Source organism: Dromaius novaehollandiae, chromosome 7, assembly GCF_036370855.1.
Source record: "Dromaius novaehollandiae isolate bDroNov1 chromosome 7, bDroNov1.hap1, whole genome shotgun sequence".
Classification (NCBI taxonomy): Eukaryota; Metazoa; Chordata; class Aves; order Casuariiformes; family Dromaiidae; genus Dromaius; species Dromaius novaehollandiae.
This window is the reverse complement of record NC_088104.1, coordinates 20,203,485-20,218,901: the sequence shown is the minus strand read 5'-3', so window position 1 is coordinate 20,218,901 and position 15,417 is coordinate 20,203,485. Positions and strand designations below refer to the sequence as shown.

At 37.1% G+C, this 15,417-nt stretch overlaps 1 protein-coding gene across 1 annotated transcript in view; it reads left to right on the top strand.

The window, feature by feature from the left end:
* Window positions 1-15,383, top strand: part of FAP (fibroblast activation protein alpha) — a 41,928-nt gene extending 26,545 nt beyond the window's left edge. The window contains exons 18-26 of the mRNA XM_026094465.2: window positions 962-1,060; window positions 1,802-1,871; window positions 3,126-3,320; window positions 5,921-5,975; window positions 9,306-9,405; window positions 11,859-11,923; window positions 12,819-12,891; window positions 13,155-13,228; window positions 15,049-15,383. Coding sequence (XP_025950250.1) covers window positions 962-1,060; window positions 1,802-1,871; window positions 3,126-3,320; window positions 5,921-5,975; window positions 9,306-9,405; window positions 11,859-11,923; window positions 12,819-12,891; window positions 13,155-13,228; window positions 15,049-15,150 — 833 coding nt within the window. The 3' untranslated portion in view covers window positions 15,151-15,383. The remainder of the gene's footprint in view (window positions 1-961; window positions 1,061-1,801; window positions 1,872-3,125; window positions 3,321-5,920; window positions 5,976-9,305; window positions 9,406-11,858; window positions 11,924-12,818; window positions 12,892-13,154; window positions 13,229-15,048) is intronic.
* Window positions 15,384-15,417: the final 34 nt, after the last annotated feature.

Sequence of the window (15,417 nt, the reverse complement as noted above, 5' to 3'; positions counted from 1 at the left end):
TCCCATTATGTACAGTGTCCTTTGGCCATCCACACTCATGGAAAAACATGTAAATACCCGAGTAATACACAGTGGTTTCATAATGTACAGTTCTGCACTCTATGCTGGAAATTCACTAAATTTCAAGTACTCATTTTAAGATGATACAACAGTAAATTGTGTCTCAAGCAATTAAAAGAAAAATTGTAAATACTTTCTAAAAAAAAAAAACTGAACAAATAAAGCTGTTGAGAGAAATAGAAATATGGATTGACAAGATGTTATTCATTAAGCTACCGTAATGGAAAGAGTTAAAAATTATGTCAGCTATAGAGGAGCATATGGTATCTTGGCAGTATAAGTCAGGACAAAGCATGCAGTAATCCATTACTAAAGACAATTACGTAGTATGTCTAGTATCTTTGTGGGAATGTACTGTACATTGGTTAAGCAAGGGTTTGCCACATCCCCTAAAGAAGCTCAGTTTTCTGTGTTAGCCCGGGAGGAGGACATTCTTGAACATCTGTGGGCCTAACCACACTGCCTAGGATTCTCAGAGGGTACATTGATGCCATGGTAGGCAAGAGAGGAACTATTGGACTGTTTTGCATGGTGTGATGAGTTTTACATTCCCTGGTCTCACCATATTACAAAATTGGCATAAACTCTCTACACAGGAAAGGAGTTTCCCCCTAACATCCAGAACTCTAACACTCTTAGGCAACATGTGAAATGACTGGCATTGCAAAATATACATCCTATAAAACCTAAGGAATCTCCATGCATTATTATATCAGTGCCTTGCTTTTATTTAGCAATGTCATCAAGCTCAAGTAGAAGTTTTTGAGCTGGCTTCATTACTCTGCTTTTAAAGTTTCACAGATTTCCTTTCTGTTCTAGTAACACAAAATAAAGGAATCTCAATTAACAAACAGGAATTAATAATAAATTAATTGATAAAATGGGCATTTCTTTTATTTAGAGCTCAGAGTATTGGAAGACAATTGGGAATTGCAGTCTGCATTGCAAGAGATCAAACTGCCAAAAGAAGAAATTAATAAATTTGAAGTGGATGGTATAAGTAAGAATTACACACTTTTATTATACTTTTTATTTGCGTATCATTTTAATGTTTTACCTTCATTTTGTTACAGTCAGTAGGGTCTGTTTGTAGAACAGATTGTTAACCTGGAAGACAAGGAGTCAGAGCCTTGGTTCTGCTCTGACAATGAGCAATATATCTATGCTTCAGGTTATCCATCAATAAAATAGTAGTTAAAATACATCTCTGCTTCACAAATGCAAAAATTTTAAGAATTCATTAATACTGTTAGTAAAATGTTTAAATATCACGTAAAAGCAAGTATGGTGACAGTAAAAAGTGAAACATAACTTGCTGTTCATGTGTTGCAAATTTATTTGACTTGTGTACACTATAGTTTTCATTAATGGTTTTGCAAACAGTATTCATAACATAACAATGAATCCATGTAATGTTTCCAAAACTGATTTATCATGAACTTAACATTTGTGTTCCTAATGGCACTTTTTTAGACACCTGGAAAAATGAAAACCTAATATTATGTGAAATGATATTTCTATACATAATTTAACTTAAAAAAACAGGTCACTTTTACTGTTCTTAACAGTTACATATGAAAAGTTACTTAGTTCTGTGATTCACATTTCATGCATCCTATAGCTTATGCTGATTCATTTTCATATCCTATTGTACCAAACTATGTATTATACCAAACTATGGATCATGCTTGGAGGAATCATTTTAACTATTAACGATATAATTTTAATACATCTTTTCTAGCCCTGTGGTACAAAATGCTTCTACCCCCGCAGTTTGATAGATCCAGGAAGTATCCTCTGCTTATCCAGGTGTATGTAAGACTTCCTTTCTTTCAACATTGTTGTTTTGTCGGAAAACATACTTGATATTATCATTTAAGGAAAGCTGGGACATTTGATACATTTTATCAAGCAAAAGCAAAAACAGTTAGTTCTGTTCTGTCTGCTTTTTAAAAATATTTCTGGAATAGAAACCCAACCCAATGGAAATCCACGAGGATTTTAATCTTAGTATGGCAAGGATTAGTTTCTCAGAGAAATAAAAAGGATAAAAATATGTAAGCTATTGCTTGGAGTTCTTAGTTCTGCTGCTGCTTCTGTTTACCATGGTGCAGTCTGAAATGGTTGATTTCAGCTTTTTTAATATGGAAAATAAAAAGCCTCCTTCATTTTTTAAGAAAAAAAAGTAAACCATGAAGACTAGTTCCTTTCAACAAATTTTCCTTTTAAAGAGCATTTGACTGTATCCTGCAAGGGCGAGGAATGTAATGTATTGCAGGCAGGAAAGGCAACAAAAACTGCAGTGGTACAAATAAATGAGAGGCAGAAAGAAGAACTGAGTGGGTGTGATAAACTTATATTGTTCTTTATTAACCAGTGATGATCCAAGAATGCTATGTTTGCTGTCATTTAGAGGAGAATATGACATTAGTTATATCCTTGAGGTCAAATGTGTAATTTTCATTAGGCCATTCTCATGAGGAGTAAGTGCCTCTCTATATTGCTCAGCTGTGTGTTCTGCTCACAGCAACAACAGCATTTGATATTCCCTACTGAAACAAAGAAGGGCTGGTGAAGGCCACAAAGTGTAAGGAGACATACTGTTTTTTTCTGTTCTCTATTATTGCTGACTACATGTGGAGGTCAAACACAGAAAAGCAAAAAAGCACTAAACTCCAAAAAAGGCTGTAACAACTAATTTCTGTATCTGAGAAATCAAAAAAGGAAAGAACTGAGACGTTGAGGCATGTCTCTTCCCAGGGTTCCTGTTAGGATGGTTACTTGATGCAGAACCCCTTATTTTGAGCTAAAACTAATGGTTTGCTTTAGCCCTAAGACAATAAAGATTAAAATTGGATTTTAAATAGCAAAATCTCACAAATATATGAAAATGATAGTTGGACTGCTTCTATCTACTGAGCTCTCTGAATCACATCCATATAGCAAAATACTTGTGGAGAAAGTATAAGACATACCTATAGCTCTAGTCCATTTCCAGAACATATTCCTTCAATATCTGAGTCATTTATATATCTGAGTTGAAAATGTGTGAATTTTTCCATCAGGTATGGAGGACCCTGCAGTCAGAATGTAAAGGACACATTTAGCATTAGCTGGATAACCTATCTTGCAAGCAAAGAGGGAATTATTGTTGCTCTAGTGGATGGCAGAGGGACAGCTTATCGAGGTGATAAGATTTTGCATGCAGTGTATCGAAGACTAGGAGTCTATGAAGTTGAGGACCAAATCTCGGCAGTGAAGTAAGTAGAGTATCTCCCCATATAATTGTTCTGTTTACATACATGCAAAAAGTACTGTGAAAAAAATATTAAATATATTTCCAAACTTCTCTTCTGGAGAGCTGAGGTCTCTAGGAAGTGAGACAAGAAGTAAGACTTGTAGAAATAAAATACTACTGAGCTGCTTGATGTTGGTTTGGTTTTGTGTGGTATACTAAGTCCACGTACTGCTAAGTGATTTGGTCCACATTTGAACCTCATCACTTCCATTTTATAAGAGCATCATCAGTGGCTTCAATCCTAGGCCTAAAGAAATATGAGTGTCACTGATGAGAGGTAAGCTAATGTTTTATCCATTATTCTGAAATCTACCCTGTAGGGGAAACCTATTTCAGTGACTTTAGTGATCCATAGTGATGGACTGTAGTGATTAGCCAAGGGTCAAATGTGAAGTTTGTAACAGTCGAATCCCAACACTCACCTTCGAGAGGGTGGTTAGTCAAAAATTTGCCTTCCGTGCCATATTAAGGTAGTCATAAACAACCAGACGTGTCCTCTGGTAGTTGTTCCATTACAGATGCTGCTCTGCACCAAAACACTTGAGGTGTTCCAAGGGAAAATAAGTGCCTAAGCAGAGGTTTTGAGAGGGGGTAAAAGTTGAGATTTTGTGAAGAAAGGCTGCTTGTTAAGCTGATAGGTGCAATAGCACTGTTAAAGTGAGTATTTAAAGATGAAGCATTACCTTGAACCCCCCAGAGATGGGTGCAAGGCAGGAGCTATGAACTTAGCCTGGGTTTTGGTCTTGAATTTGGCCTGTCAGAGCATAGATAGATTTCTTGGTACAATTAATAAGCAGGATTAGTAAATACCTTCTTTCCACCAGTAATAGACCTGGCTCTGAGTAGCATAGCTGGAAATAAGTCCCAGCACCCTGTGTTTCCACAGCTTTCTCTGCATGTTTGAGAGCACTGCCTGTATCTACAAGTATGGTAGGAGGGTATATTTCCTCCTGCTTCTGCTGTGTGATTTTTCCATTTCCTCCTCAATAATGTAAGCACGCTGTTATCCTTTTCAGTGATAAATGAAACAGATTAAAACCTCGGCAGGATATACAGCTAAATGTAACCTATTTGATTTTCTTTCTTGAAACTTTTAGCAGCAACAGCATGTTTTAAAATATCACAAGAGAAGTAAATAGCTTTTTATTACTCTGAATTGTCACTCAGACATAAAGCGCCAGAGACAGAGAGAGCCTAAAATGATTCTGCAGTTGCGGAATCTGCTGAGGCAGGCTGTGAAGAAATGACCTCAGTCTTCACACTTCCCAATTTTCTGTCAGCTCCTAGGCTAAATTTTTATTCAGTAAGATGTATTGCATTCCATCCTCCTGATCTAACACATGGTTTTATGATGCATGGTTTTTAGAGAGGATCTTATACTCTAGTGGAGAGTTCTTGGAGGGGCTTTAACTGTAGGAGGAACCCCACTAGTTAAGGCAGCAATATAACAAAGCTGAATCATTCTTTGGCTTTTCTAACTTTGTCCCACCTAGACAGTATCACATATTTTGTATGTTTCCAGCCACTTGTACTTGCCCTAGTAAAAGCCAGAAGTTGCTGATGTGTGTGTTGGGATATATCTGAACCTATTTTCGTTGTTTGTCACTCTTGCACCCATATTGTGTCTTTTGCATTGTCCGCTCTTCTTTGTTGCTAATACAGCTCTGGAAATATAGCCATCAGACCGTGATGCAGGATTAATGCAGGAAACTTAGTTTTTATAATCCTCTTTGACCTGTTTGACTATAGAGTGTATAAGCAAGGTATGCCTTTCATCCATTGCGACCTCACTATCTGGGAGCATTTGAACGTGTTCTCCTCATCATTATTTTTTATTATAGTAGCAGTATGTGCACTACACTTTTCAGGCGCATAAAAAAGAAAGTTCATTGCTGCAGGGAATTTCAAGTCTGAGGTTGATGCTGTGCCTTTAGACATGCAGAGTATCAACTCACTATAAGATGAATATGCTGAGCGTCTTGCAGGTTGAGATCTGAGGTCTGACAATCCAACACCTTTGTTGTTAGAAGGATGAAAATGGTAATAGCCTATGGAGATGCAGAGCTATGGAAAATGAGATGTGGTTATTAGCAGGAGTGCACTTTTTAAACTCTTCTCAGTGTGAGTGTATGTCTGTACATATGTATATGCACATACATATATGCACATGTACAAAACTTATGTATAATACATGATGTTTAATTTAGAGAGACAGTGTGGACTAAATATCTAGGTGCATATTATATATAAGACCAAAGAACTTTTTTGCCAAGAAGCCAGTTTTGCAGAATCTGCATCCACTAGAAAAAAAATTATATTGAAAGTATAAATTTAAGCATTTTTCATTCTTTCAAGAAAAATTCTTCTTTTTCATCTGAAAAATGTCTTATTTCATTAATTCATGCTTTGGAGAAATCAGACTTGCTATTTCAATTGTCAGTTTGCTCAAATTGATGTGTTTAGAAAAAAATGAAAGAAAAATTATATTTTGCTAACTGGTTATAGTATTAACAATCTTATTTTGCAATAATGCATTTATTACTGTAATTTTCTTTTCCACAGGAAATTTATAGAAATGGGTTTTGTTGATGAGAAAAGAATCGCAATATGGGGTTGGGTAAGTGGGTTGATCTTTTCTGTGTTTATTTTTAAATACTCCTGCAATACAGTTTTTTTAATTCTTCTGTATTCTGTCCTAAGCTTTATAAAGCTTCTTCTCCCAGTGTTTGTGATATTGCCAAAGCAGTAGTTCCTGTTGGTTCCTATATAAGCAGAATCGAAACTGTCTATAGTGAGCTTTGTTATAAATCCGAAAAGGGACCTTTGGCAGCTGAAGAGGGAATTTTGAATAGCTGATGTCTAATACATTGTTTGGAGTTGAAGCTAAGCAAAACTGAGATGTCCTGATTGGCTTTACCGTTAACTTAGGGACTTTACTGGCATGGTATCAAAATTCAAGTATTGTGATCTTTTCTGATCTGAGATTAAAATAATAAGAAAAATGCTATGGATACTCTCTTTAGAAAATGTGAGCCTTGTATCTTTCTGGATTACCATATCCTTGTCTGGCCTTGAAGTGGTCTGTAGGGTGGGTTTCAGGGGTGTACAACACTGGCAATTCACAAAGTGGAAAATTTGGAGAGTATGAGAATCAGCCCAAATAATTAGCCAGTCTGTTTTTCAGCTTTGATTTTTCTTGTGTTTTCTTTTGTAACACTCCCAGAACCTTTTATAGCCAGATATATTGTAGGTCTTTATTATTAAATGGCCAGATTATATAAGCCAAGAAGGCTCACTGAGAAATATGGTAGCGTATTTCAGGGGCAAATTTTTAGGAGAGAACTGCATCCTAATAGGAGAAAAAGAAATTAGTGGAATAGTTTTTTTCCTGTGCTGTCAGTTTCAGTCTTCAAAATAGGATCATTGATGGAAATGAGGTGTAGACCTAGTAGTGGTGTTTATGGAAAAGTTGACACCAACTTCAATGGTAGCACAAATGCCACAAATCCTCTAAGAGATTTTTAAGATGTTCAGGCCATCTGACTCAACTGCTCACGTTCTTGATGAATGGTTGAATCGAGAATGCATAGATAGTGTTGGAGCCCTTGTCCCTAGCCTGCTTCAGTGTCTTCAGCACAGCACAGAATTACATTATTCAGGAGAGCAAGCTTAAGCCATAAGCAACATCAGAGGGTCTCATGGATTAGGGACACTACTACAAGGAAGGCTAGTGGGGTTTGGAGGCCAGACCTATATTAGCCACCCCTTCTTCCTCTCCCAGTATATCAATATCTATTATCCAGCAATCACAGGCAGCTGTAACTAGAAAAGCTTACAGAATAAACTGGGATAATAGCTACTGATTAACACTTTCCAGTATTTTGCTGTTTATGTATGTTTGTTTTTCTGATTATCATATATATGTTCATTTTTCTATGATTATCCTTCAGAAAGACCTTCTCTTTCATTCTCTTTAATTTCTGTCTTTGCCAGGAAAATTCTTCTGGTCTGTCTCTGTTCGTTTACTTTGGGTTTTTTGGTTTTGTTTGTTTGTTTGTTTGTTTTCCTTGGCCCAGTTTCATTGTAAAAGGCTTGCCCAGAAGCACATCGCAGGATGGATCTTGTAATTCAGTTTAACTGTAACTATAGGAATTGTCTGATCTTAGATAGCACATGAACAGGGTTGCTAAAATCTTTCTATAAGGTTCCTACCAACTAATATGTAAATTACTCTGGTCAGACACTGCTATTAACAACAGGATAAAATGGGATACCATATGGTGAAATGAAGTGACACAGACACTTACAAGTGGGTAATTTTAAAGTGATGTTAAGTATACTAGGACACATGAAAATCTTTTATTTTTTTTAATCACATCATATTTTATTTAACAACAGTGTTTCAAGAACCAATTAAGAGATTTCACAGGTCTAAAGTAGAGTATCCCAATAGTGGATATATTATTCAAATAATGGCACTATTGTCAAACCTGTCAATCTTTTTCTTTTTTGAAGGGATAATGTATTTTCCATTTATTATACCATTTCCTGGTCCAGAACCTTTGAATAGAGTTGGAAGTGTCTCCTTATTTATAGCCTGCATTTTGGCAGGTATCCCTGAATTATGCTGCTCATCATAGTTTTGGATTCGCCAAACTCTTTTGAATGGCAAAAGCCCTTAAATGATCACTAACGCAATTCAGGTTTTTAATGCCACCTCTCTGCCTGTTACGGAACATAGATCTATCTGCCCGATACTAATCCTTTACTTTTTAGCCTCGTACACTGATTTGTGGTAAGTGTCCACTAAATGAGCTGAAAAATTGTGTGAGGTATTAATTGTTTCCATATGTATACCCCTCACCGTCATTTCAAGATAGAATGTTATTTCAGAGGAGGGAAGGACTGCCTTTTGCACAAAAAATGATTTAGTCATTTACGTTTATCTCCCTTAATCTTTCACATGCCTTTGATGAGGTTGATAATCTTCAGAATTTTGTAGGAACCCCCAAGCTTTTATCCCTGCCTCCATTCCAGAATAAACAGGAACCCATTATTTCTCCAAGGCCTTTATACAAGTGTGTTTCAACCCCAGTTCCACACCCCATGGAGAGCCAAACCAAATGCTTTTTATTTACAGTATATTCCGTTCTTAGCTGCTAGCTCCACACAGTTACACAGATCTGTGCTGATATCCAGGCTTACTCATTCTTTTGCCTAACTTCCAGCTATGAACTCATTATTCCTTGCTAGGTCCCAGTTTGAGGCTAGGCCAGAAAACAAAAGTGAACAGTGGCAGATGGTAAGGAGGAAATATGAAGTTTTCAAGTAGTTGAGCCTGTTAGTACTGAGGGTGGGGTTGGTTCAACATACCAATCACTGGAAAAAGTTAGGTAGGTTGTTAAGGGAGGGAAAACCTAGAAGTAGCACACTCATCTCAGGATGAGAGGCAGTAGACACAAGTTACCACAAGGGAAATTCTGATTTGATGTTAGGCACATTTTTTTTTTAAATGACAGCATTCAACAATGGAAGAGGTTTCCTAGAGTGGCTGTGGAATGTAGATGTGACCCTGGTTGACCTCATTTAAATTTGAAGTTAACACTGTTTTGAGATGGAGTTTGCACTAGATTACCTTGGGTGACCCTGCCAACTTAAATTTTTCTATGATTCTAAGTGGTAATAAAGCAGAATCCTGGGATAAACATTGAAGAAATAGCAAGAAGACATGACGTGATTCAGTTAAACTGTCTAATCGTCTCTTTCCCACAAAAAAAAACCATTAGATTCATCTGAAGCCAAAAGAACAAAACAAAATCTTTGGTTGTTTTACCTTCTTTTCATTCAAAGCAAAGTGTTTGCTTTGGAAGTAATTTATATGAGTTTAACTCAGAAAACAAAATGATACTTCACCAAAAATCTTAAGCTGTCTATGATTTCTTCCTAGTCCTATGGTGGATATGTAGCTTCTCTGGCACTTGGATCTGGCAGTGGCGTATTTAAATGTGGAATGGCTGTGGCTCCTGTCTCCAGCTGGGAATATTACGGTATGGAAACTTGTTATGAATGCTGACTTGGAAAGAAGGATATAGCATATAATGACTTTCTAAATTAAATCAGTGCAAGAGCTTGGCAATATGAAACTTGAAGACATTGCCATTGCCTGAACATAAAACTCTTCAGACCTTAAGTTTAATGCTTTCCTTGCTGAAAATAACTGACTGCAACTTGTAGTTTGGAACAAATTTTGTCACTTAGAAGAAGGTGTACCAGGATAATTCTGTATACACATCTGTAACAGTAGGTCTGTAAAGCCCTCTTCATAAACCACTTTACTCAGGAGTGATCTCCCTGAAAATTCTTGTTAAAACTTTATCACTGAATTCAGGAATTTTTTCTGCCTGTGATGCAATCATAGTGCACATCAACTCCAGTTACTGCAAATGATCCCTGTCAGGAATCAGTATTTCTGATGATTACAAAGTTATTTCCCAAAAGCAGTGGAAAAGAGAGGGAGTCAGTTGTGTCTGATACCAGGTATTTTTTTGTTTTGTTTTTCCTAAATACTTCCCTTTAGACCTTTCTCAGCCGTATCTCCTGTCCTGTGTTACAAGACATATATCTGTTCAGTGACTTAAACTCCAAACTTTTCTGAGGAAACAACACTGGGAGTATACTCCCAGAGCCTTACTGTGTGAATAAAGCAAGCACATTTTCATACTTATAGGCTCTTGGCATGGTGTAAAGGAACATTAGTGTAAAAAAGAATCATGACATGTATGTTTTTCATGAGCAAAATGTAGCACTTTGAACACATTTACTTACCATATGGTTGTTTGCTAAGAAGTCTTGGTTATGAGAAAATTTTTTGGTTAAATGGGAAAGATTCCTTCCCTGATTGCTAGCACAGACATTCCTTGTATTTGCGGTGTTTTGCAAACAAAAGGGAAAACATTTGATACAGGAAGCATAGTCTTTGTGTTTTCACATAAATCTTGGCATCAAGATCTGTTGTAGACATTTTCACTCATGATCACAAAATTATTTCCAGAATGCAGGCAAATAGAACAATTTTTGCAAAAGTGTTTCAATAAAAGAAGAGTTATAAACATTTCAAGAATTCAGTGAAGTTTTAAGGTAAGAGTAGGTCAGACCCTCACCACCACAATCTTTACTTCAGGTGAGTTTTCAGGAGGGAGTTAAAAAATCATGCTAAAAACACATTGTAAAATCCGGACAGCCAGAGGTACCTCCCCTAAGGAAGGAAGGAAGCAGAAGGAAGTCATGAGTCATGAGTTCTGGCAAACAAATTGTGTTAACATTAAGGTGAACTGTATTAGGGCAAAATAACAGAATGCTACATATTTGAGTCTCCAGGCAGTGTATGTTATAGGATGTACTGGCCCTAGAGTTTCAAAGCTCTGTCCCACCCTCTTTTAGATGCACTGAATAGAATCTGGGCCATAATCTTTTCTCTGAAATCCTCCCACTAGCCTTTGTTTTCTGTCAGAATTGATATATCAGCTGAACAGTTACAAGATGGCAAGGGAAATTGCATTCAGGGTCAATGTATAGTTAAAAGCATTAAATGTGTGACTGTTTTAATAAAATTCTCAATTTATCTCCTTTTTCTTCCTCAGTAATTGACAAGCTAAATCTTCCACTTCATCATTCTAATGCAATTCCGCTGACCTCAGTGGACTTGTTGTAGTTGTACTGGTAGAAGAGAGCAGAGAATTTGGCTCAGAATTTTGTAGAAATGCCAGCCATTCAGAAAGAGTCTATTTCATTGAAAACTTAAGCCCAATATGGTTGCTTGACACTGTGTTGACAACAGATATTGCACATTTTCTGTTTTCATTGAACCATAAAGTATTTTGATAAAAGATAGGCTACTTAGAATGTTCGTACTTAGATAGTTTATTGCAAATTACCTTCAGGAGCTGTAATTGGCTGATCTGAGAGACACAGTACACATCTTTAGCGCTCAGTGGTAACGTATGTAAAGGATACATAATAAAACATGGGGACTTGAGTATATTGAGTCATTTTTCTTCCTTGGAAGAATTCTCATTTCTACTTTTTAACAAAATTATTCCAATGTAGTGTATCATAATGGAAGTAGGTAGACAATCTCAATTCCTTATTGATTACATTGGCCACTGCCTCTTTTATGATAGGGAAAGTAGTATAAAACAGTGTCAGTTAATTATCTTAATCCACAAACCCTCTATTGGTTCTGCAGATGAGTATCAAACCACTATGTATGAAAAAACAACTAAAGCATCAGAAGTTTTATTAATAAATCTTCATGGCTGATTTTTTTAAACATGTTTAGGTTTGGTGTATTATGAGGAAACCATGCACAACAGATATAGTTAAAATAAACATTTTATTTGCTATGTGTCACTGGGGAGACATGCTGTTAACTATATACAATATGCAAAAGTATTTATGCATGCTCTATCTACAGCTTTTTTTTTTTTTTTTAATATTGCAGCATCTATCTACACAGAGCGATTTATGGGTCTTCCAGTAGAGTCCGATAATCTTGAGCACTACAGGGTGAGAATTCTCTTTCTGTGTGTATTTGCCTTAAACCTGAATCATGCTTCCATGGACAAGCAGAACAGTAAAGAAAGAAAATGACCTGCCAGCTCTCGTAGTGGCAGCCCTGTAGCAGCTGAAGCTACTACTGTGAAATATCTGTCTCCATAGTTACTTGTTGTTTTGTATTTATCAATCCTAAATATGCTAAATTGAAAGATCCTTTTTTTCTTACTTGGACAAGTCTGACAATTCTGCCAATGCAAACCATTAGCCTAGGAAAGAACTCATGTGAAAGAGGTTAAAATGTTGATGTTTATTAGGTTTTGGTCGGTACTGTTAGCTATGGTATGCAAGCTGCTTCACGCCAATTTAACTGTCTGATAATATCATAAGCATACTAAACAGAACAGCTTCCACTACCTGGAAACGGTTGCCTTACTGCTTTACTTCACATTAATAGGAAATCTATAGCTTTCTCTAGCAGCACGCACCAGCTTGCAATATAGAGAGGCCTAAATGAAAGCCCAGATAAGTTAGCTGAAAGACTAAGTTTTTGGATTGCGTTCTCAGTACCTATTCCCCATCCCCGCCCAAATTACAGAAATGCTTGATAACTTGATGGCTCGATAATGCAAACTGCCTGGGTAGAGCTGTCTGGGCAGTCAGGAAGTAGAATATTTGGGGGATGATGCATGGTGGGAACTGTGCTTTTTGTGAACTAGCCCTTAGAAAAGGCACCAAATATAAAGGGCTTCTGTTATGATCTCAGACAGATAGGAAGTCACTGCTATAATTATTATGCCTGTCCAACTGTTTGATTATTTTTAAACTAGGTAATGAAAGCCTTTCAGTTCCATGACTGAGTGGTTTAAATTGAAGCTGCTGAACTGTTCATTTTTCCTCCCAACAGAATTCAACTGTGATGGCAAGAGCAAAGAATTTCCAAAATGTGGAGTATCTTCTCATCCATGGAACAGCAGATGGTGAGGTTTGCAAATGGCAGTACAAATATAGAGCCAGAATCACTTTGTTTGAAAAACATTAAGCATCTTTCTGTGCCTTTGATTAGGGTCAGTACTTAGATCTTTGGTACATTTCCATATGACATATTACAAGATGCTTACTCATTCTTAGCAATGTCAACTGTATCACTTGATAATTGGTGGACACAGCTTAATGCACTATAAATTTATGCTGCGTGGTATTTACATGTTTCAACAGCCTATCCCTTTTTTTCCTTTTCTAGATAACGTACATTTTCAGAACTCAGCACAAATTGCAAAAGCTCTGGTAAATGCACAGGTGGATTTCCAGGCAATGGTAAATAACAGACTATTTTCCTTTTTGAACAGTGGCTTATGACTTTTTTAACAAGCTTATCTGACATTTGGCAATGTTTTTAAGAACCCAGTCTAACTGAACAAGCTTTAAAATGTGGCAATTGCTAGTGCATTTGTTACTCCTCATAGAAAATTTCGTGGTCAAAGGGTTTGTTCTGCTCTTTTTTTTCCCTTCTGCACCTTCGGATGGTAATAGGATTTCTCTGTTGTGAAAGATAACTTAGAAACTTTTAAAATGATCCAGGAAGAATGAGAATCTTTCTTCCTGAAAGTTGCTGATACATGGTAAAAGAGAGGTAGATGGAAGAGCTGGCTTCTGGGGCCAAAACTGTCCCTGGTTCTGATGGATTCTATTTTGGACTGGATATGCCTGTCACAGGGAGGAGGTGGAACACAGGGAAAAAGCGCATGAGGTATCCAAGTTTTTTCTCATCCAGGATGAGAAAAAAAATTTTTGCAAAACTCAGTTGGGGTAGTAGGTGCAGACAAACAAAGAAACAAATAGACAGGAGGTTAGAGGACATAAAAGAAGAATGAACATCTGAAAAATAGTACCAAATATATGCCAACCTCTCCTTCTGCACCTTCTGTCTTGCGGCTAATGAGCAAAGTGTCTGCCTACTATCAGATGCACTGGCCTTCTGCCTCAGGCCACTCTCCCAGGTCCATGAACTCCCTAAAAAGTGATCACAGAGGTACCCCTGTACTTGCAGTTTGTGGATGCTTTTGTGAATTCCACGTTTTCTGTATCCTTCACTGATGCATGGCAAACGCAGGTTGCTTCTCAAGTATCTGGAATGCTGCATGCGATGTTGTCATTCTTGTTCAGTTACAGGGAAATCTTAGTAGCGTAGGTTCGGAGAATAGAAGGATGATGTGGGAATGTCATTGATCAGAGCACTTGCTTTATGAGAGCAGAATATTTTTAGTACAGTAAAATAACATCTGAAAAAATACGGCATTTCTGCCTATAAGTACATTGGAGGATGAATATTAACAGAAATGCTATTGAAGCTAAAAGACAGTTTTGGCACAAGAACAAATGGATATAAAGTGTTCACAAAAATTAGAAGACTGTTCTGTTAGAACAGTTAGATTTTGGACTGTGCAGAACAGGGGGGAGGAGGGCAAAAACTTACCTGCTTTTGAGCCTCAGGTTTATGCCTTCAGTGTGAAGGGACCAGACTCTGCAACCCAAAGGTCTCTTGTTATTGCTTGAATGAGGAGACAAACGGTTTTTTTGCTTTTCTTATCCTGTTTCTAATGGTGTAGAAAGTGGAAATATCTCCAGTGCCAAACTGTCTTCCACATAATAGTTGCAACTAGGAGGTTGAAGGGATAGCTGCCCTTTCCAAGAGCTAGCATAATCCATACCTGTATCTTACTTGCAATACACCATTCATAATGCTTGTGGCCCAGCTGTATTGTGGAATGCTTCCAATAGAATTCCCCAACATTTAGGTGGAGGCTTATTACTGAGAGGCCAGTGTTCCTAGCCAAGCCGATGACCCCTATTGCCAAGGCCAGGCAGCGTATGTCAGGGACATTTTATCCCCAAGGGTATCCCAGAGCTCTTTCGCCTGACTTGATAAAACTGACTCATCGATATGGAGGCAGTAGTGCTCCTAGATTACAGAAAGTTTAGAAACTTCGTTCATCCAGAATATGACTGTAATGGAAACTGATGTGCTTTCTTGAGGCATCTACTTTCTTCTATATGGTAATAAATAAACTCTGGGATTGTTTAATTATTACAGAATTAAAAAGATAAAGTAGGTTGTTTTTTTTTTCCTTTTTCAGTGGTATACTGACCAGAACCATGGAATTCCAGGCCTTTCAAGCAAACATCTCTACACGCATATGACCCACTTCCTCAAACAGTGTTTTTCTTTGTCAGAATGAGTAGCCTCTAAGGTGGCATAGGGAAGGTGTCTGATTCATATCTGGGAGAATGCAGTGATAACAGTTCCCAGGTTGTATAGTTTTCAGGTGAATTAATGACAGGAAGTATAAGGTTTTAAACTTGGTGTTTACATCATTTTTGATATTGTATATTAGCAGATGTTATGCTAATACATGTTTTGGCACATTTAGCACCTGTTTGGAAGAAAAAATAAAATCAGAACATAAAACGCCATGCGCATTTATTGTCATCTTGCTTAAACTTAC